Below are 20376 nucleotides of genomic sequence, written 5' to 3'. Positions count from 1 at the left end.
ATAGTTATAGCCGGAGTTTACAAGTCGCGATGGCTCTCGGGGCATTTTCTGGTGCACGTGATTGGTAAGGGCGGTGAGTCACGCTACCAATGGCGTGTGCAGCACTTTGATCATTCGACCCGCTAAGACCACAACTGCGACACGAAGCTCTGACTCCTGAGGTTTCACTCATCTTCCACATATCGTCTTTACTTCACATCCCCACTTTATCTGCATTGGTTTCACACTCAGTATGACGGATAAGCTACCCCCGCCACTTCTGGCGCTGTTCCAGCCGCGTCCACCCCTTCGATATCTGCCTCCAGGCGATCGCGCACCAGATGACTGCCAGAAGAGCACTATCTCTGGGGTTGCCCAGTTCCTTGCCGATGCTAAAACTTTTGCCGATGAAGTTCCCTACAACGCAACTGAAAGCGGGGTGCAGCGCAAATTGCGCGAGAAAGTCGAGAAGAAAGAGCAGTTAGAGAAGCAGATAGCGGATGGACTGCAAAACTGTACGCTTTATCCTCTTTTCACATTTCACATTATTTCAAGAGGCTAACGTGGCTATGTCTTACAGACAATCCGGATAAAGATCCTCAAGCTCGAGGCGACCCATTCAGGACTATCTTTGTCTCACGCCTCAGTTATGAAGCCAAAGAAGCTGACCTGGAACGAGAGTTTGGCCGATTTGGTCCCATTGAAAGAGTATGTCTTGTTTTCCTTATCCCTTGTGAATATAAACAGCTCTAACTTTGTGATTCCAGATTACCATCATCAAAGATACAGTATCAGACAAGAAAAAGAAACCCCACAGAGGCTATGCATTTGTCGTGTTCGAGCGCGAGAAGGATATGAAAGGTATCACAACCATGGCAATTTACTTGGCATCCAACCCACCCGTTTAATTCGTCTTGCGGTAAGAAATGTTGCTGACCCCAGTTCCTTCATCAATATCAGCGGCCTACAAAGACACAGAGAACTTCAGTATCAAGGGACGACCAGTTGTGGTAGATGTCGAGCGTGGCCGCACCACCAAGGGGTGGAAGCCCCGTCGCCTTGGTGGCGGTCTCGGAGGGCGCGGATACACCAAGGTTGCGCAACTCCCCCGTGGTGGACCTGGTTTCAACGCACCATCTGGACCGGGTGGGTATGGAGGCGGATTCCGCGGAGGCTTCGGGGGCAGAGGTGGAGGTGGTGGTTTCCGTGGTGGAGGTTTCCGCGGTGGCAATGATCGCTTCGGTGGTCCTCGCGGTGGTATCGGATACCAGGGCAACCGTGGCGGCTTCGGTGGACAGGCTCCCCCTAACGCGCCCTCCGGCCCTGGCGGTGGACGTAGCGGAGGTTTCAGAGGTGGTAGCTTCGGTGGTGATCGTGGTGACCGCGGTGGTGGCGCCGGTGGCAGATTCGACCGTGGTGCAACTGGCAGCAATTCGGAGCCTGTGCGGCCTCGAGATAGCTACGCTGACCGTGACCGCCGCGACTATGACCGTGACGACCGTTACAGAGATCGTGATCGTGACCGCATGGGAGATCGAGGCACTGGAGACCGAAACGGAGACCGATTCCGCGACCGGGACCGTGAACGTGGTGAACGTGGTGACAGGTATGGCGGCGGTGGCCGTGATGGTGGTCGTGACGGCGGTCGTGACGGCGGCCGGGAGGATTATGGACGCAAGCGAAACCGTGAGGATGAACCTGGACACGATGATCCTCGTTCCAGGAGAAGGTATTAAACCCTTCACTTATCCCCCGGGTCTTACCTCTTTCCGATGAAGTCTGGGTTTGCTGGTGTACTGGTGGGTATCACTGATCTACCCAGTTGTATCACTCTTTCTCAAGGGTAAGGGGGTAAATCATGAATTGGCCCATGTGCAATTCATTTCGAACGCTCACAACCGTCAATGTTTTCCACCTCATACCAACATCACAACTCGATGTCAAAGTGGTTATTCACCACATCCCCTGCTTGGTCCATCTAAACTCCTCGGCAGACGGAGATTCTCATGAATTGTGCTTGTATTCCCCGTTCTATCTATTCTTATTTCCCTTCGTGTTTTCTTGACTCGTTTTCCAATGCTTTTTTTTTCTTTCCCCCTTTTTTCCCCTTGGTCCTATGAGATTTCGTTTTCTCTGCAGGGGTAAGTATTGTATTTTAGTTCTGTCCTCTTCCGCGCAAAAATGGAATCTGGTGAACCATCAGGTAAGACCAGGTAAGGACCATGTGAAACGACTGAAAGGCAGGTATCTTGCTAGATAGATGAAAGTCTAGGCAATACAGCTAGCGGTTCTGCACTACGGTTGATATATGTCCAAGAACGAGGTAAATTTGTAGACTTTTTTCGACCTGGTATCCGAATCTTGTCATAGGCTCATAATCCAGCAGGAGGGAAAGCCTCCTGTATAAGGATGCGAGAGAAAGAGAGATAAAACACACAAGTCTTCAATATATTTGCAAAGAAAGCGCCCTCACCAAACTCCAAAAGATGCCCAGCAGAGTTCTTTTTTTCGGCCACACGGAAGCCGAATGGGAAAGAGAAGAAATAAAAAACGGAAAAATATGAAGATCCCCATCTATGCATCAACATCCATTCCACCCTCAGTCTCGAGGATCTTGACCTCCTCAGTACTCCGCGTCCAGTAGGCCTTGAGGTCAACCTTGAACTCGGACGAGGTGATACCGAACATCTTCATCAACGTAGTCTGTCGCGAGTCCAGAGTTTCTCCCTCTTTGCATACGGGGTAGCCCTCCTGACCCTCAGTCAACTCAAGCATAACCTTGCCCTTCACCAAACGGGTGGGGACACCGAGCTTGCGGAGCGCGGGCTCAATGGTGTGGCTGACAGGCTCGTCCTGCTCAGCAGGGATCTCGCCGGCCCGTGCGGTGACCAGGCCATTGGGAATAGTGAAAGAGCGAGTGGCTTCAGTTCCAGCGCGAGCGAAATCCTGGGGACGGAAGTTCTCGAAGTAGTCGATCACTGATTCCGGAGTGCGGGAGGTGAATAGCAATCCAACGGCACCGGCGAGGAAAGGAGTGAGTTTGCGCAGGTTGGGAGCGGCTTCGCTTTCGACATCAGCGCCAAGGGCCTTGCCCATGACCTTGGTCTTGCCGAAGAAAACTCTGGAAAGACATAATTAGACAACTGATCTTTTGGTTGAAGGATTTGCATATAAATATTTGATATCGGATCCACCGCTGTTGATCAAGCGCTTTTTCCGATTCAATATCTTATGCAAATTCCGATTGGAGCAATGATTCTTACCGGCTATCGGCAAATTCAGTGCGCACATCCTTCAAATAGGTGTTCCGCATGTTATCGACCGCAAAGACAAAAAGATGATCATATTCTTCAATACATTCCCGGATATTGGCGAATAGGCGCCGGGTCTGCTCCTTGTGATCTTTCTTGGCAGTCTTGGACTCGTGGACGATGCGCGCACGCTTTGAACGAGGCATATTGAATTATGATTTTGGAATTGGTGGTTCAATGAATTCAGGCAGAAGGTTAGATGTTTCCCCCACAGACATTTTTTCTTCGCTGATAACCGGATTAACCCACCGCCGGGCTTATCCAACGCTAACCTGAATGGGGCAATCAGCTGTGATCTCTCAGGGTCGGGTCTTCAATTGCGCTTGCTACGAACGATCTTGTTTGGTTTCACGGTGCTAGTCATATTGTCACCTGCAAGGGCTGAGCCTGGACAATGCTGGACTTTATGGACTACATCCAGCTGTCCTTCGCCGAGGCGACCCACTGGAATCGCGACAACTCGTACTCGTCACTCAACACCACCGCTCAATGTATGTAATTGATTTATCCCCCCAAAGTCTCTCTATGGGGCATGGAAGTTGCTGGCCTAACACAGTTGTTACAGCGATCCTGGACTTCTCGACCCCCGAACGGTTGCGCGTTCACCTCTCGTCACTGTCCACTCCCCATTTCGCGACCAGTTACACACTTGGCACCGTTGGCTTGCTCGATGGATCTGTGTCATATCTATTTAGTACCGTGCCATTTAACGACCTACCAAGCAGAAGTGCGTCAATCCCGCTTCGAAAGATATGCCCGGGATACCGTCAAGTGCAGGCCCCCGCGGCCCCAATCCAGACCTGGGGATATGACTCGCTCTTAGACGGCGTTAGCATTCCCGGGCTCACAGACGGAAGCCACCCAGAACCACCAAATCCTAAAGACGGAGAAAATAGCGAAAATAGCGAAGAAAGCGAGGCAAAGCGTAAAGCTACTCTGCTCCATGCTTCTCTCCATCTTCCACCTCCCTCCACTCTATATGCGCTCTTTCTACGCAGAATCTCTACGAATATGCAGCTGTCGCTAGCTGTCTGCTCAACTCGGGGACCACCGCAATCCAAGTCCGCTCCACAGGCCTCAATGCTCACCCAGCTATCCCACGACACGGGCAAGTACAGCAATGAGTACCTCTTCAGCACAGACAACGCCCTGTTCGGTTGGCGCGGACTCTGGAACTTCGGCCCAGATCCTCGATACATTCACGACGACGTCCCGCCGCCATCGTCCCTCCTGTCCGCAGGTGCAGAGGCGTACTATTCCCCGATATCATCACTGATTGGCATGTCAACCGGCCTGCGATTCACCACATTACCCGCAGCCACAAAGGTCCTGCCATCATCATCACATTCCAGCACCCGGACACCTATATCGACCTTCCCCTACACTCTAACACTAACATTGGCCCCGATTGTGGGCTCTTTATCTACAACATATTCCCTCCGCGCCTCGCCTAACCTTGCCTTCAGCTCTCGTTTCGGCTTTAACGTCTACAGCTGGGAAAGTGAAATGGTCGCCGGCTGCGAGCTATGGCGTCAATCCAAGAATCCCAGCTCCCCCAGTCACGACGATCTCGAATGGGCCCGCCGCAAAGTACGCATGCATGACTTCAGCGTTTCCCTGCCTGGCTCACCGGCTTCCCCGCTTCTAGCGGACCCGGCTCAACCTGAAGGCCCCGTAGGCTCCAACGCTCACGGCGAGGCCGAGACAAGTGATTCTGTCATTAAGCTGCGCATTGACCAATCTTGGAATGTGCGGCTTCTCTGGGAAGGCCGTGTTAAGGAGCTTCTAGTGAGCGCGGGTGTTGGGCTAGGTCCGGGTTCCTTCTCATTGTCGCCTTCTGCTTCTTCGGTTTCGGCCACCGGCTCGGCCCAGAGTGGAGGTGGGGGTCCTGGCATGTCGTATTGGCGGGGGGTTGGGGTCTCGGTGTTGTATTCTTCATAGGTTACATGTGTTGTCTAGGCGCATATCATTGGGCAGTCTGTTTGGCTAAGGAAATAACTGCTCCGCTGGGTAGCAACGATTATGTGTTATCGAAATATACTTCAGAAATGTACATAGATTCGTGATAATTTCCTGGAATTTCCAAGCTGTTATCTTCTGACGCCTACATCACAGAGCTTTTTGCTCTGATGATAGGGGCACTATGGGGGTATTGGTTTCTTTCGGAAATCCCTTAGATGCGGGCGTTGATGATGTCGACGACTGTAGAAGTTGGTTAGTACCAATTTGGTGAACAAATCGGTAGATGGGCAGGTGCTAAGAACTTACAGGCAGGCTTCAAGCTGGCACCGCCAACCAAGAAACCGTCAACATCGGGCTGGGTAGCGAGCTCACGGCAGTTCTTCTCGCTGACAGAGCCACCGTAAATGATGCGAACGCTCTCCTGAGCGTGGGCGGAGATAGCCTCGCCGAGCCACTTGCGGATAGCGGCGTGGACCTCCTGAGCCTGCTCAGTGGTGGCGACCTTTCCAGTGCCAATAGCCCTACAAATACATGTTAGATATGTCCAGGGGTATGTTGATTTAGAAGCAATGCGATAAGTTCATACCAGACAGGCTCGTAGGCAATGACGACCTTGTCCCACTGCTCTGCGCTCAGCTCCTTGGCGGCAGCGTCAAGCTGACGGGTGACGACCTCGATGGTCTTGTTGGCCTCACGCTCCTACATAAGAATCGGGTGTGAGCGGGATGCATTCAGAAGACATATAGCCGATCTGGACCCGATGACCCACTATCGGAACGAAAATGGGAAAACCGGGTTCTAATGACGTACCTCGAGGGTCTCTCCGATACAGAAGATGACAGAGACACCGCCCTCAATGGCGGCCTTGGTCTTGCGGGCAATGAACTATTGGGGCAGTGGTTAGTTGATGCTTCATTCGGCTGCAGTGTTTGAGGATGATTGGGGTTTCGGGGACTGCGGGGTATGCATACATCATCAGACTCCTTCAGGATCACTCGGCGCTCGCTGTGGCCGATAACAACCCAGTTGATCTTGGCATCGCGGAGCTGCTCAACACTGATCTCACCGGTGAAAGCACCGTTGGGCTTGTCGTAAACGTTTTGGGCAGCGACACCAATCTTGGGGTCGGCCAGCTCGCGGGTCAGAGCGAGGTAGATGGCGGGAGGAGAGATGACGACCTCGGTGCTGTCGTCAAGCTTGGCGGAATTGAGGTTCTTCACGATTTCGGTGATGCTCTTAGCAACACCGTTCCTTTATAGGGTCAATTGCGCGAACGAGTAGGCATTGGTAAAATGTGAGGGGCTTGAGACCGCGGGGTAGCATAGCTTGAGACAACGTACATCTTGAAGTTACCACCGACGAAGAATTGGCGAGGCATATTGAAAGTTTATGAGGGGATGGAAAAGAGAAAGAAGAAGTTTCAGGAATGTTGATAGCTATGGAAGAAGAAGAAGACTTGGCCGGGAGAAGGGACTCTGGGAAAGTAAATCGGTTATGTAAACGATGAATTTCCCTTTCAAGTTAGTTTTGCTTCTCTGGGTTTAGCGCTCAATTACGTCATCCCTTAATGCCCCTCCAACATAGAAAGACCCCTCCACTCAGTACTTTACCATACCTACAACATACTGCGGCCCAACATGCCAGCAAAGCTAAACCCACAGTAAAGGCGAGGCTACTGTCTTCCTATGGCCCCAGGTTCACATCCCATCAATTGGCTCAACATTTAGTCAATCAGCCCTGTAATAATCTTCGTTGTCCCTGTTCTTTTCAATTTACCGATCTTACGATCGAATGAGCCCATCTTGTCAAAGCCACTTCCTTCGACCATGATGCGAGGAATTTCACAAGTCTATCGGAGGGTCTTGACTCTTGAGGTTACCCCCAATGCACTCAAGACCCTTAAGCTTACAACTAATGATGGTCAAGGTCAAAAGATTCAGACTCGATTTGTCTACTACTCAACTATCATATCTCTTATGCTCTCGATTCCTCGTTGAGCGGCTATCTAAATCTGCTCGTGATGTCTGCCATTATCGTCGATCTCAAACCAAGCACGATACAAGAGATAATGTTATTTCTTTGTGTGTCCACTCTCAAAGGAAGAGGCAAGCACTAAAGGATGAACAAGATACCAGCGCTGTTGATTTCGAGCCTATCAGTGATGATCAAGAGCGAGGGATTGAACAATCTTGGGCGATTTATACAAGTAGCAAGTAGGCAGCGCTTGGGAAAGACGCCAGAGTGTTATATGTAGCCAGTAATTTAGATGACAGGGCCATTTATATATGAAGTTTTTGGTCTGAACCTTTATGTCTTATTCTCATACTCGGAGAGCTGTAAGCAAGATACTTAAAAATTCGGCCTTAGTCTTCAGAATTACATATCACGAGTTTTATTTGTTTGCTCTAAGACCACAATGGTATCACGAGATGATATAGCCACTCCTAACGCCTTTTTCTATTCCTTTTATCGTTGTGGAACAGAAGACATACAAAAAAGACATCACGAGAGGATGTGAGCTATTGTGCAAGGTAAGTGACTCTAGACGTTCCTAGAATGGCAAATTTTTGGTCTATTGTCCAAGGAAAGCTCTCCTTGCAGTACGCAGTTGCTTGTCTCTTCCTGAAGTCTTCATGGAATAGTTGGCGGAGCGCTCCTCCTAGTACTATTGATTGGGTATAGACCCATTCTTACTAGAGTGTTTCCAACCTGTGACAGCTCCAACATTATCAATGCATGGAGTAGACATTTCGCAAACAACGATTTTAGAATTCCACTAACAAACTTGAAAGTAAATAACCGAAATTCCGGTTCAACGAGGGGCTACTGCCGTATAAACTAGGTAATTAAGTCGTCCTGAAGGCAGAGCTCCAGAAAAAGATGTAATAGATACTGCTCATTATTCAAACTCGAGTATATCTGTTCCTTGTTTTTCTTGGTCCTCCAAAAGGAGGACGCGAGATCTGCAGCTGCGATGTCGAGCGAAGCAAATTGATACTAGACACTCTGTACTATTCAGATAGTTATGCTCTTCCGACGGATAATATAAGATAGCTATGCTTGAGAAAGGTGTCTCAGTTCTCGCCTAAGAATTCTCCGAATTTGAATTCACTTCCTCCCAAGATCGGGGTCGTCTTTCTATGTCACCACACAGCAGTCAAGGAAAGTAGTCAGAATATTAGCCAAGGAAGATGTCAGTCATTGGATCTATAAATGTCACGTGATGTGATATTCAACCCGCGATGGGTCATAGTAAATTATACACACACAAACTGTAACATTGAGTTCAGCCAAGACATTGGTTATTTGCCAAGGTAATATAGTACGCCGAGAGTGCAGTGAACCCTGAGCTTCCTTCCCAGCAAGAGCCAACTCACGGATTAGGCAACATACAAATGTGGAGATAATTTCTGGAATCAAGCCTGGGGGTGTCTCAGAGTATTAGGAAACGCATGTGATATGAAGACTGGGTGTTGGTTGAGCACTTGTCTTTCTATTTAAGCGAGCTGCGCGCATATACAGTGGGACTTCTGAAGTGTTGGGAAGGATTTTGCATTATACGGAGTACTCCGTACTCCGTACCGCTATTTCAATTCTGCCAGTTCTGCCGGTCTATAACACATAACTAGTTAACCTATGGTAGTATTTTAACAAGTGGGCGGTATATATGGCGGTAACTATATAGGAGTACCGCCAAATACGGAGTACATACACTCACTGTATGGCAACGCCAGGGGCATTTGCCATTGCCAATATGCTACCAAATCCAGGAACTTTGTGTCGATCGCTTTCGATCTGCCATCTGCAGTTCCGATGCCATCCAGACTTTGCAAGCGGGAGATAGACCCTGTACCACCGGAAAAAAAACACAAATCTGATCCAGCGGGGCGAACCCATATATATGGGTCAAGGTACAGGTCAGGAACCCGTGTTCTTACAGCTGAAGCCCCATCGAAAGAGGAGTCCATTCCTCGGCATTGTTCGGCCACTGTGGAAGGTACGTGGCTGGATAACAAACCCAATCGGGCTTAGAAGATCCACATAGTAGATGGTGCGAGAAAGGATTTTGATTTTCAAAACAATAGTATAGGCAAGTGACAATGACACCGGAAATGCATTGAGTTATACTATATAATCTCAATTATGAGAAGAAAATGCAACCAAACATGCTGAGCGCAGGCTTGGTATCTCATGGCGCAATTACAAACCTAGATGAGCAGCGGAAGGTCTGGCAAATTGCCGAGCGTCCCAACGCACTCGTCGCAAATGTCGATCTGGGTCCTTGACTTCGTTCCGTGCGTGGAGCCAGCGTCCATTGTCCATCAAAATGATCGACCCACGCGGGAGATTCTTGGCTCTCAAGTTGAGTATTCGGGAATGGGCTGCTGGGCCCAACAGGACGGATTTCAGTTCAGCTAGCGCTTCAGATGCCTGATTTGTGAGCGGCACAACAATGTCCTCCCGGAAGCGGAGCTTGATGGCGTTCGTCTCGGGGCTAATTGCCAGCAGGCCACCGACGATCTGTGTATCTGCCTGACTTTTGACGAACTCGGGTGGGACAGTGATCTGAAAATTGGGGCTGAAGAGGGTCTCAAGGGTGGAAGGTGAGAGAAGTGTGAGCAATTCGTCGACATTCAAGACGGATAATGTACCGCCCCCACATCGATCTGGCTGAAGAACCTGGAGGGCGAAGTATTGCGGTGGAGAGCTCTCATAGCTGCAATCTGTGTGCCAAGGGAATTCTTCCATGGTCTCAGATCGAGCTTGAGTATTGTTGCTCTGGAAGCTTTCGGGGCTGGGCCGAATGTCCCACATCCAACCTCGATTTGCACTGTGTGTGATCGGTAGTCCATGGCCGTGGTGTTGGTGCAAATTCAATAATAGTTTGTGAAGGTAAGTGCTTTCGTCATCGGGGAAGCCGAGTTGGATTTGTAGAACGCCGGCACTCTGAAGGGTGTGATGGACAGTACGCAGGTGGTCATGTTGGGAAGCAGTGGCAGGATTCGAGACTGTGAGACGTGCTATAGGTCCAAAATGGCAATTTTCATTAGCAAATATGGGGAGAAGAGTGTGGACTCAAAGCTCACATATTCTAGGTACTTGAACGACTTGCTTCCTTGTCGTGGGGAGAGATCTCGTTAATCGTTGGATTGTAGCCATTATTAATGATGATAGGATGGAAGAAGGCGAGGACCAAGGGTACCAGAGTGTTTTATACATTGAATATATACCGACGATTGCTCATCCCTCGCACCTACTTCATCATGCTTGCTCGCGAGCCACCTCCACATTCCTGGAACAAAAATTGACCCACGACATTATACCAAGTACGGCTGAGCTAAAGTATGATTTCTCCATATGCAAGCAGATCTCACTGCTTTAGCGGCTGCGAGGAAATTGGATGCGTCGGAAAGAAGGTTTTCGTTTGCTAATGGTTTCTTCTCATGCCCATAATCAATCGTGAGGAGTGGATACTTGTTACGCCACTCCCTGCTTTACCTACGCTTCCTCAGTCAGCTGAACCAAGCTGACATTTATCGTATCGTGTATCATGTACCAATACGGTCATATGTGAGGTTGATATTTGACGATCCGGAATTGGCGGAGGCCGATGCACTGGCTGCACTCTCGGTGATTGCTCCGTAGATCTAGTCTATGCTACAGAGACATGGACCTTACACACATAGTCCACACCTAGTTATACGGGGTAAGCTAGTTACATGCAGCCCATCTAAGATCTTAGGCATGCCTGGTCATTTCTGAAAGTATCTTCATTGAACCAGAGTAACAAAAGGGCAAATCTTATAGCGTAAGATGAAATCAGACTAGATAGTGAGATGAGATGTCTCGAACAGTATTGGCCCCAGGGAAATCAGTCTTCGTCACTGTTGAATCACTGAACACATCCAGGCTCCCCCACGACTTAAAGCACAAATTCGACCGGGGCCGCTTCGCCAGAGTCCAAGGCCGAGGAATGCGCCATTGGTGATGTGAAAGGTTCCGACAAGAGGAAAGTTTCCAACTCCAGCGTCCTCTTCAAGCAGAACATCATATATCCGTTGTTGAATTTGCTTCTGAACAACATAGGTTGTTTTCCCAGATTTTAGGCGAGGATCTCGCATGCCCTGGAGAAGTGACATCCACTCCTCCTGTGTGACCTGATCACCAAATAAGATCCCCGCTCCCTTACCACTGCGAACTGGCTTAAGCAGATAGTTGTCCTTGGTAAAGACGTCTGTCTGGCACCTGGATATGAAATGCTCCAATTTGTCTGATCCGGGTATTATCGTGTGGACAAGTCCTTTATCAAGTATCCCTGCTTGGTGCGGCGAGAGTACGTTTCGTGCAACCAGTGAATCCAGTTCTTCTTGAACTAAGCCTAACATGCGCTTGTCATGAACGAGAAGCACAGTACGCAGGTCGTTGAAACATCTCAGGCTGATTTGCTGAAGCATTTCAAAGCTCATGGCAAGCAACTCTCGTTGATGCAGTTCCACACCTAGCTGATGCACTTCTTCTAAAGACTCGCCGGCATCATTCAATATTGTCGGCTGTTTGGTATTTTCCCCAGACAGACAGTATAATTTGTATCCACCGGGAGCTGCAGCGGGTATCAACCGGAGACTCTCGGGAGGAATGACTTTAACATCCATCCCCAGGCAACGCTGTGCATATGGGACGAACATGTGGATATCGTATCCGTACTCCTCCCCCTTGACTAGATGTAAGGGGAGTGAAGAATCAAAAAGGCTGTTCAAACCAGTAATGACCTGTACTGTATCAGTATCTATTATGTATAGGCACGCGAGGTTCTGACCTTTTGCGGGTCTGTGGCTCCCTTGATACCATATTGCTCGACACCCATATTCAGAAGGGCCTGTTGGCCAAATGCAGTAAAGAGGAATCCATTCCAACAAAACCGAGCGTTGATCTCACAGATTCGATAATTCTCGATCCGCTCGGGGTCATCCGACGATTCAAGCAGAAAATCGGGCCTCCAGGAGCCTTGACAGGATCTGAATGGACGAAGTACATGTGCATCCAGTTGTTGCATCCACTTAACCACTTTAGCAAGAATCAACAAAATTCCAAGGATTCAGACTCACTTGCAGCAGATTTTCCTCAACTGGTTCGACCGGCATCCGCTTTGGAAAGCGGGCCTCAACATCCGACCACCATCGTTCCACAATATCGGTAATTGCTAGAACCAATGCCTCGCTTAGCTCTGAAAGCTGACGTTGATGAGCTTCGTTGCCAAGCACTGGATAAGGCACCGATTTATGGTGGGCATCACCAGCCCACGTCTCCCGACGGCTACACTTCTCGAGCTCGAGATGATACTTCTCAAGTAGAGCGGATCGAGTCTCGGGGTCAATATCTGCTGGGTGAAAGAAATTTTCACCACTTTGGGGAAAGCAAATACTGCTAAAATGGTTCACTGGCTTCTTCATAGTTGCGCCCGCGGTGATGTAAAAGTTGTTCTAAATGGACATGATATTCTGGCGGCTGCATTTCTTAAGTGGCGGTCTTGATATAGGTATACCTCACTGGTGTTTTTGAGTCAAATACACCGGTATTGATACAACTAATGAATACTAGTACATACTAATGCATGAGGCGATCTGCATCCCTAGGGGTCTCCATCTGGTCCACATTTATAGGCACATTAGCGCGACGCTACTATTGAATAATGTACTCCACCTCCCGCCACCAGAACCCACTTTACCTATAGAATTGACTAATAAATACTTCCATATTGAGCTCATAAATGCTCAAGTTTGCTGATTGTAGCATGCACTGTGCTCATACCTGAAGTTTGCGTCTTATCTGAAGATGACGAACTGCTTCGACTTGGGCGATATTCTGGCCATTGCCAGTATCCACCCGTTTTATTCTGACACTCCATATCCAACGAAAAGTGAAGATTTACCTATTCTGCTAGCAAAGCAAAAAGAGTCAGCAACAGACTTCAAGCTATCAGCATTCCCATTGACCCGGAAAGAAGCTCTGTAAGCTTTCCCGCTTTCATTTCTTTCCTGCATAGCTAAAAGTGCTAGATACAAGGAGATCGCTCGCCTTACCACTGACAAAGACCCTCGAAATGGATATCGACAAGGAACTTACATCAGCACGACTGGTGGAGGATCTGGTGGAGGGCCTCCAATGGTCTTTGCGACGGATTCGCGAGAGATCCGTCAACAACGAGCAGCCATTGGATCTCTCTTGCGATCTTGTGGGATCACAGGACCAGGAGACTGGATCATGACAATGCACGTGTCGGGACATCTTTACAGGTAATTTTTGACTTGTATTCATTCAATTGGGGAAAAACTGATCTAACTTTTGCAGGGCTTTGGACCTTATTTCCGAGGTGCTCGAGGGGTCTGGCGCCACGGTTCTTTGTGCTGGCAGCCAGATGGAGCAAGACCAGATGATCGAGACACTCATTGGATATCGAGTAAATGCCATTTCCGGTGACGCAGGACAAATCATTCAGCTAGCGCGATACATCTCTACCCTCTCAGAGGACAAGAGAAGGCAACTGCTGATAAACAAGGCGCTGTATACCTCAGAGCCAATGACCCCGGCCCAGCGCAGCTTTTTGAACTCTGTCTTTCCCAATATAGCTGTCTCGTCGGTAATTGGTAGTGCGGAAGCTGGGCCTTGGGCCGCTTCGCCAGCCGAGCTGACAGAGACCACGAAGGAGCAACACTTCGCCGATTTTGTGTATGACCAGCGTCTGATGCATCTTGAGGTATTCCCTTTTGCTGTGGAGGACCCTCAAGACCCATGCAATGTCGATGTTCGGCCTCTTCCTGATGGCGAGAAAGGGCTGCTTGTGCAAACCTCGCTGCAGAGACTGCGTCATCCTCTCATCCGCTATGTCTGTGGTGATGTTTGCTCGCTCCACTCCTTGCCAGAGTTGATCAAAGCCAAAATCTCACCGGAAGATGCACCTCACTACAAAGTCGCGCGGATTTATGGACGCGACCGAAGAATCAGCTTTGATTGGTACGGCGAGTACTTCGAATTCCCAGTTGTCCAGGCTGCACTACGAACCGAGTCATGGGGTATTTTGCAGTATCAGATCATCCGGAGGTATAATGAAAGAGATAAGCACCATCTCGACATTGTTCTTGAGCTGCGTGTGCTTCGGCACGATGAGCCAGGCACGATTGGCGAAGAAGAACTGACACAGGAGTTACGAAAATTCTTCAACGTTTTTGGGAACAACGAAGAGCTCTTCGATTTGAAATACCTATGTGATTATTCGGGATTCATCAGAAGCACTACGGGACGGAAAGTGATTAATTTCATCGACAAGACACAAGACTAGATTAGCTGAAGCTGTCAGGTCGAGATGGGCAGATGATGCCTGCTCTTTCGTCTTACTTGGAGCTCTTTAGAATGTTAAAGTGATCGATATTCGATGATCTACAATTGTCACGCATGTACCAAGTACTATCTTCTGAACACTGGGACATTCATAGCCTTGTTTTCAAAGGAAAAAAGAATAGAATCATCTACTTTAGTACGAGTTGGATGAGACATGGACCAATAGGTATGAGCAAAAAGCAAAACCCTCAGGTCTCCACAGTTCTATAAGTCATTTCAATTTCACCCTCGATCTTATGTGGAGACTGCAGACCCGGTCAGTCCGATTCGTAGTCTATAAGACTGGGCAATACTAGTCTGATACGGCTGCACTATCCCTGCATTATCGTCGCATGAATTGCCCCCAGCTGAGGATCAGCGATCCTGCAGGTCAAACCTTGCTTTTGTAGCGATGATGATATTCCTATAGCATTTTCATGGCATTGAACTTTACTACTCACAACTCAAGTCGACATGAGGGATGTCCATGCCAGTAGTAAGCCTATAGGCTTCCGTTGGCGCTCTTCTAAATGGTTTATTCTCTCGACAGTCGCAATTGCCTTGTTCGCCGGTTCGTGTACCCTGTGCCCTCTTGTTGAGCCAGTGGCTGACAGTGCATAGAAACATTCCTCTATGGCTTCCTTGTGCCTATGTTACCGTACATGCTTCGTACGCGACTACATGAGAATCAATCCAGGATCCAGGAACTCACGTCACTTGTTCTCGCCGTGCATGGAATCGTCTCGGTTGTTTCAGGTCCCATCATCGGCCACTTCGCTGATAAAACCTCGAATCGAAAGCTCCCACTACTACTATCGCTTGTCGCGTGTATGATCGGTACTGGCATGGTCGCTGGCTCAACCTCGCTTGCTGTTCTCTTCGTCGGTCGTGTGATGCAGGGCATTGCCGGATCCTCCGTATGGATTGTTGGCCTCGCGACCGTGGCTGATACCGTGGGTGGAGATAATATGGGCAAGGTTGAGGGCTTAATGATGTCCTTCATATATACTGGATTAATAGGCGGGCCATCCATTTCTGGTTTGCTCTTGGAACTTGTAGGCTATTGGCCGACGTGGTCATTGCCGCTCTTGCTTCTCACTGTAGATTTTGGCGCGCGTTTTATCATGATCGAAAGCCGATCAGTGGAGAATTCTAATTGCAAGCGAGAATCGACAGGATCAGAAACGCATGACACTACCAGCCCGTTACTCGCTCCCGAGAACGCCCAAACTCCATCCACCGCAGGGAACTTCTGGCATATTATTCTCACTGATGTTCGAGCGCTGACTGCATTGTTCGTTGCCGTGTCGACAACAACGGTTGGCACGAGCTTCCATGCTACCCTTCCCATTCATGTGCAAGAAACATTCGGCTGGGGCCCCGGAAAAAGCGGGTTCTTGTTCTCTTGTCTCATTATGCCAACTCTGTTTATCAGTCCATTGGCTGGGTGGTTGCGTGATCGCTTCGGAGTCCGGTATCCTGCTATGGCTTCTGCGGGTTTTCAAGCGGTGATTCTTGGGCTATTGGGCCTAGCCGGTACCAACATTCTCCCTTGGACCGGTACTCAGGCCGGAGGTGGAGCGTTGTATACAGGCTGCATTCTCGCCATTGGTGCAGCGCGACCTTTTACCACGAATGTGGGCCCCGTCGAACTTTCCGGTGAGTGCTGCCTTATCCCGACTTTAGTATTTGCTATTGACTCTTGACAGCCATTGTGAGAGCTTATCAAGAGGATTCACCTGGTATCTTCGGACCTGAAGGGGGCATGTCGCGTGTTTTCTCTCTTGATGATGTTGCTGCATCGCTTGGGACAGTTCTGGGACCAATCATCGGTGGATCCCTCAAGGAACACTTCGGTTATACTTGTATGAGCTTGACTTGGAGTAAGTCATCCCTTCCAACACAAGTGGTGCATTTCTAATTCGACTTAGGCGTTTTGTACATTATCCTTGCTATTCTTGTAATGTGCTTCCTAGGCAGAAACAACCGCTAGATCTGCAATTGAGCAACGCAGCAAGAGGTATGGAGTTACGACTTGATAGGCAGCACAGGGGGACTATCTCAATGTGGGTCTGTGCCAGGATGAGCACTAAATAGGAAGGGTGTATCGTTTAGTAAACCTGACTGATCAAATTTTGTTTATATAAATCTGACTATTCCAAACTAATGATGCAATTAAAAACAGTTCTTCTCATGGTAGGAAAAAAAAGCAGTAGCCATATCAAATTAGTATGCAAAATAAAATAATATATCTGTCATACATCCTCCTTGATCGCGCACCGACAGGTACAGCGGCACACTGTTGGCAGATCTGTCACCGGTTGAGGACGCTCAAGCTGACGCGCTTCAGAAAAGGCTCTCTTCAGCCACTGCTCCCGATGTCCAAGACATGCTTCACGGTGATCAAGCATTCGGCTTCGAATCTCATTGTCGTTCATCACCTGCATTCGATATCTTCTACTAGGCACCGAGCCTGACCAAACCCTTTCAGCCCATCGTGGGCCAAGAATCTTGACTGGAGACACCTCAAACTGATCGCGGAGATAATTCCTGCCATGCCTTCTTTCAAGGCTCCCGCTGCATCCTTGTGACTTTCGCCGAAAATGAAGTCCATGACTCGGCTCGCGTCGATAAGGACTGGCATTCTGTTTTTGGACAAAGACCTGATTTGGTCGCGGTTCTTGACACTCAGTCTCGGTCCCGGTCTCGGTCTCGGTCTCCATTCTTTCTCGGTCGTCTGTTGCAGATGTTTCATCGGATTGGTCAGAAAGCATAGATGCATCATCTGGGTCGCTATTACTTTCTGATGAACAATCTAAAGTATCTTCAAGACTCATGCCGCTGCTGTTTATGGCATTGATCTTCCCATTTTGATCTGGCGTCAGAGAAATGTCCCTGTGACGAGAGCACATAAATGAACTCTTTGTATCCGGCCGGAAGGTTTTCCTAGTAGCCACTGGACCACCCATGGAGGTTCTGGAATGTACTTGGGTCTTCATCGGTCTTTGCATGATGATGACATCCATAGATACAGTCTCATAGTAAGCGCAACGAGAATTTCCGGCCTCGAACATCTGCGTGTGTTCTTTGACGTAGACGCAACTCCACTCAACGAGTGGATTGTTATGCCTTTGTTCGGCAATCAGTTGATTCACATGAGCGCGCCTGATATCAGAGGATATGCTCTGGTATTGCTGCGCTACAGACTGTTGATTTGCTCCCTCATGAACCATTTTGAAGTATTCGTCTTGATTCCGATGCATGTCTGTCCGTTTCGCACAGATCCATGTGGAACTTTGTTCGAGCATAGCCTTGGAAAATGTGAAGCCCTCGTAAACACGACTTGCTGAATCGGAGGCCGAACATTTCTGGTCATATCGCAAATGGCCGACCGGAAACGATGGGTTTGTGTTTGGGGTGTCCTTTGAGGTTTGCATCGAATTGTTGTTGGTAAGGCCAGAGGGTTGAATGATTGTCTTTGTTTCTTCCTTTGAAGTGAAAGTTGGCTGTTTGAAGAAATCTGACTCTTTGAGGAGAATATAGACACCTATTTATGTATCTTGTTTGCTCGTATACTTGACTTTTCTCTTTCCCGATTCTCGTTTCTTGCCCGGGCGCAGAGGCTCAAAACAAGGCAACTTCAGCCTCATGACTATCCCAAGTCGCCCGGGTGAATATTATCTGGATACGAACATCATCTGAGAAATATAAGATTTTAGTGGCTTAATTTTGTTACAGGTGACCTCCTTGTTTATTGTTCTAAAAAGGAACTCTTTGATATTCATAAGAATTGTTTCGAAGGATTCCTTTCATTTGTCTATTCTGAGAACAATACATTGAACATTCTTTGGGAGTTTTATATAAACGACCTACTTTGCTCCTTGGACTTCCCTCACTGCACTCATCACTTTTGTCTATTTGACTAATTTAATCAACTGCCATGACTGAACAGATGGGCGTTAATGAACAGGATCCTTACGCTTTTGATTATATCTTAGGGAGAGACTTGGGCGCAATCAAGGGGAATCATACTTTACACCATCCATCGTCGCAGGCCCGCGAATTCAAATACCAGTACTACGATGATAGCTTCTCTTGCAATGCCGAAAGACTTTTAGACCCCTCAAGCCGATTGTCCGAAAGGTATCCCCAAGTAAGTCAGGTTCTTCGAGAGCGTCTAGGGGTAGCGTTTGGCAAACGGAATAACGAGGAATTCTCGAGGTGTAATTGCCGGGACGATTCAGGTCATAGGTGCGACAGCGAAGAGTTTCAAAAATGCAACTCCACTTCATATGGGGATTTCATCCGTTTAAGTGCTGAGGGGCGGACGACTGCGAAAGCAGTATGCCTTTGTCCGCACCTTATCGAGCGAGTGCAGATATATGGGTTCATAGGCGCAGGAAGTAAGTCCATCCTCCCCTTGATGTGATGTCTTTTTCATGGATATACTGCTAACTGATCACAGCATTTGGTGCCACATTTATTGCTCGCGAGAAAGGCGCTGCTGGTGCTTCCCTGGAGGACCTTCAACAATTCGCAATCAAATCTCAAATCCACACAACACAATGGATGGACACATTATCGGGTGTGAATGCTCAGATGGGACCCTTCTATGAGGCTAGTGGGGAGAAAAGATATATGCCAGAAGAAGCACTTCTTCTGATCTATCTCGACGATAGTCCAAGGTTCCCGCGGCTCAACTCGGTCTACACTCACGGTATGCTAACAGCAATTCTCATGACCCCCTGCGTTGATCCTAGCTATGAAGCCATTTCAGTTATTGATGAGGGTCATTTCAACAGGATCAAGTCAAAGGGGGCCATACCACCGCGCATCCGAAAGAGATACCCCCCGTTTCCATCTTTTGATGGCAGCTATCTTATGTCCGCAGCCACCAAAGAACCTCAACTGGGGGAAATAGAAGGTTGCAAGGTTGCTTCTCAGCTTCTCCAAGCTATGATAGAATTAGCAGATATGAAGGTCTGCCATGCTGATATCTCAGTGACGAATTACCTAATGGACCAAAACCTCAACGTTCAACTAATCGATCTTGGAATGCTCTACTTCTCGCTTGAGAAATCAGGTTTTGCAATGAAAATAGACCACTTTATTCCCTACCAAGAGTACCAAATGATGCCCGAGCGAGCCATCGAACTGGAGAAGTACGACATTTGGAGGGATCCATCCCACGATGATGTCTCTATCGAAAGTATCTACTTACCTGTTGACCAGCGGGACATTTGCCTGTGGAAATATTCAACGCTGGTTTACGGGTTTCTGCATGGCTTCTGGGCCTGGGATGAGCCTAAACCAGTGCCGAGGAGTTTGAACTGGCACGCTAGGTATGATGGCTCTTACAATGACCTGTTCTATCCAGTAGTCAAACGCAGACGCAAGAGAATGATCAACGAGGATGTAGCAATTAGCGAATCACTCTCACAGGACTGCAGGGATGTACTGCAAGCCACATTGGCTAGAGATAAATTTGACCGGCCGTCGTTGGAAGAGCTATCGTCATTTCCTTGGTTTTCTCGCTGGTCTGCTGAAGAACTCGAGTCTGGTCGACCTTCGAAAAGACCCTTTATCAAGAAATTCCATGATAAAACCCGTGCAGATGGTCGAAGGGGTTTTCCATGGCCAAGTATATCACAGGATCAAGGTATATCAATCCCCATCCTCAACAGCCCGAGATATAATTCCTCTGGTTCTTCTAGCGCATCTGATGATTGTGAATATGAGTAAGTTCCCC

General features: G+C 48.5%; 9 protein-coding genes across 9 annotated transcripts; 5 read left to right on the top strand and 4 right to left on the bottom strand.

Annotated features, from left to right (window-relative positions):
- Positions 1-232: 232 nt before the first annotated feature.
- Positions 233-1715, top strand: LCP9604111_801 (U1 small nuclear ribonucleoprotein 70 kDa; the record flags this gene model as incomplete). Its single annotated transcript, XM_039071728.1, has 4 exons — positions 233-494; positions 560-687; positions 747-840; positions 940-1715. The coding sequence occupies 4 exons, from the start codon at positions 233-235 to the stop codon at positions 1713-1715; spliced, it is 1260 nt and encodes a 419-aa protein (XP_038933349.1).
- Positions 1716-2553: 838 nt separating this feature from the next.
- LCP9604111_800 (ribosome assembly factor MRT4) lies at positions 2554-3436 on the bottom strand (the record flags this gene model as incomplete). The annotated part of the gene is made up of 2 exons (XM_039071717.1): positions 2554-3100; positions 3243-3436. The coding sequence occupies 2 exons, from the start codon at positions 3434-3436 to the stop codon at positions 2554-2556; spliced, it is 741 nt and encodes a 246-aa protein (XP_038933348.1).
- Positions 3437-3684: 248 nt separating this feature from the next.
- LCP9604111_799 (mitochondrial distribution and morphology protein 10) lies at positions 3685-5231 on the top strand (the record flags this gene model as incomplete). The annotated part of the gene is made up of 2 exons (XM_039071706.1): positions 3685-3781; positions 3856-5231. 2 exons carry the CDS (start codon positions 3685-3687, stop codon positions 5229-5231), a joined length of 1473 nt encoding a protein of 490 aa, XP_038933347.1.
- A 232-nt stretch (positions 5232-5463) lies between these two features.
- LCP9604111_798 (triose-phosphate isomerase TPI1) lies at positions 5464-6630 on the bottom strand (the record flags this gene model as incomplete). The annotated part of the gene is made up of 6 exons (XM_039071695.1): positions 5464-5492; positions 5559-5773; positions 5839-5951; positions 6063-6137; positions 6224-6503; positions 6593-6630. 6 exons carry the CDS (start codon positions 6628-6630, stop codon positions 5464-5466), a joined length of 750 nt encoding a protein of 249 aa, XP_038933346.1.
- A 2822-nt stretch (positions 6631-9452) lies between these two features.
- Positions 9453-10412, bottom strand: LCP9604111_797 (uncharacterized protein; the record flags this gene model as incomplete). Its single annotated transcript, XM_039071684.1, has 2 exons — positions 9453-10273; positions 10340-10412. The coding sequence occupies 2 exons, from the start codon at positions 10410-10412 to the stop codon at positions 9453-9455; spliced, it is 894 nt and encodes a 297-aa protein (XP_038933345.1).
- Positions 10413-11134: 722 nt separating this feature from the next.
- Positions 11135-12703, bottom strand: LCP9604111_796 (uncharacterized protein; the record flags this gene model as incomplete). The annotated part of the gene is made up of 3 exons (XM_039071673.1): positions 11135-12022; positions 12070-12309; positions 12359-12703. The coding sequence occupies 3 exons, from the start codon at positions 12701-12703 to the stop codon at positions 11135-11137; spliced, it is 1473 nt and encodes a 490-aa protein (XP_038933344.1).
- Positions 12704-13085: 382 nt separating this feature from the next.
- On the top strand, positions 13086-14589 carry LCP9604111_795 (uncharacterized protein; the record flags this gene model as incomplete). The annotated part of the gene is made up of 4 exons (XM_039071662.1): positions 13086-13207; positions 13255-13261; positions 13317-13546; positions 13602-14589. 4 exons carry the CDS (start codon positions 13086-13088, stop codon positions 14587-14589), a joined length of 1347 nt encoding a protein of 448 aa, XP_038933343.1.
- A 512-nt stretch (positions 14590-15101) lies between these two features.
- Positions 15102-16620, top strand: LCP9604111_794 (uncharacterized protein; the record flags this gene model as incomplete). Its single annotated transcript, XM_039071651.1, has 4 exons — positions 15102-15198; positions 15249-16286; positions 16337-16510; positions 16559-16620. The coding sequence occupies 4 exons, from the start codon at positions 15102-15104 to the stop codon at positions 16618-16620; spliced, it is 1371 nt and encodes a 456-aa protein (XP_038933342.1).
- Positions 16621-18567: 1947 nt separating this feature from the next.
- LCP9604111_791 (Protein kinase domain-containing protein) lies at positions 18568-19548 on the top strand (the record flags this gene model as incomplete). Its single annotated transcript, XM_039071638.1, has 3 exons — positions 18568-19030; positions 19093-19344; positions 19430-19548. 3 exons carry the CDS (start codon positions 18568-18570, stop codon positions 19546-19548), a joined length of 834 nt encoding a protein of 277 aa, XP_038933339.1.
- Positions 19549-20376: the final 828 nt, after the last annotated feature.

Source organism: Penicillium roqueforti (assembly GCF_015533775.1).
Source record: "Penicillium roqueforti strain LCP96 04111 chromosome Unknown scaffold_01, whole genome shotgun sequence".
In the NCBI taxonomy this organism is placed as follows: domain Eukaryota; kingdom Fungi; phylum Ascomycota; class Eurotiomycetes; order Eurotiales; family Aspergillaceae; genus Penicillium; species Penicillium roqueforti.
This window is presented reverse-complemented; position numbering and strand designations above follow the sequence as displayed.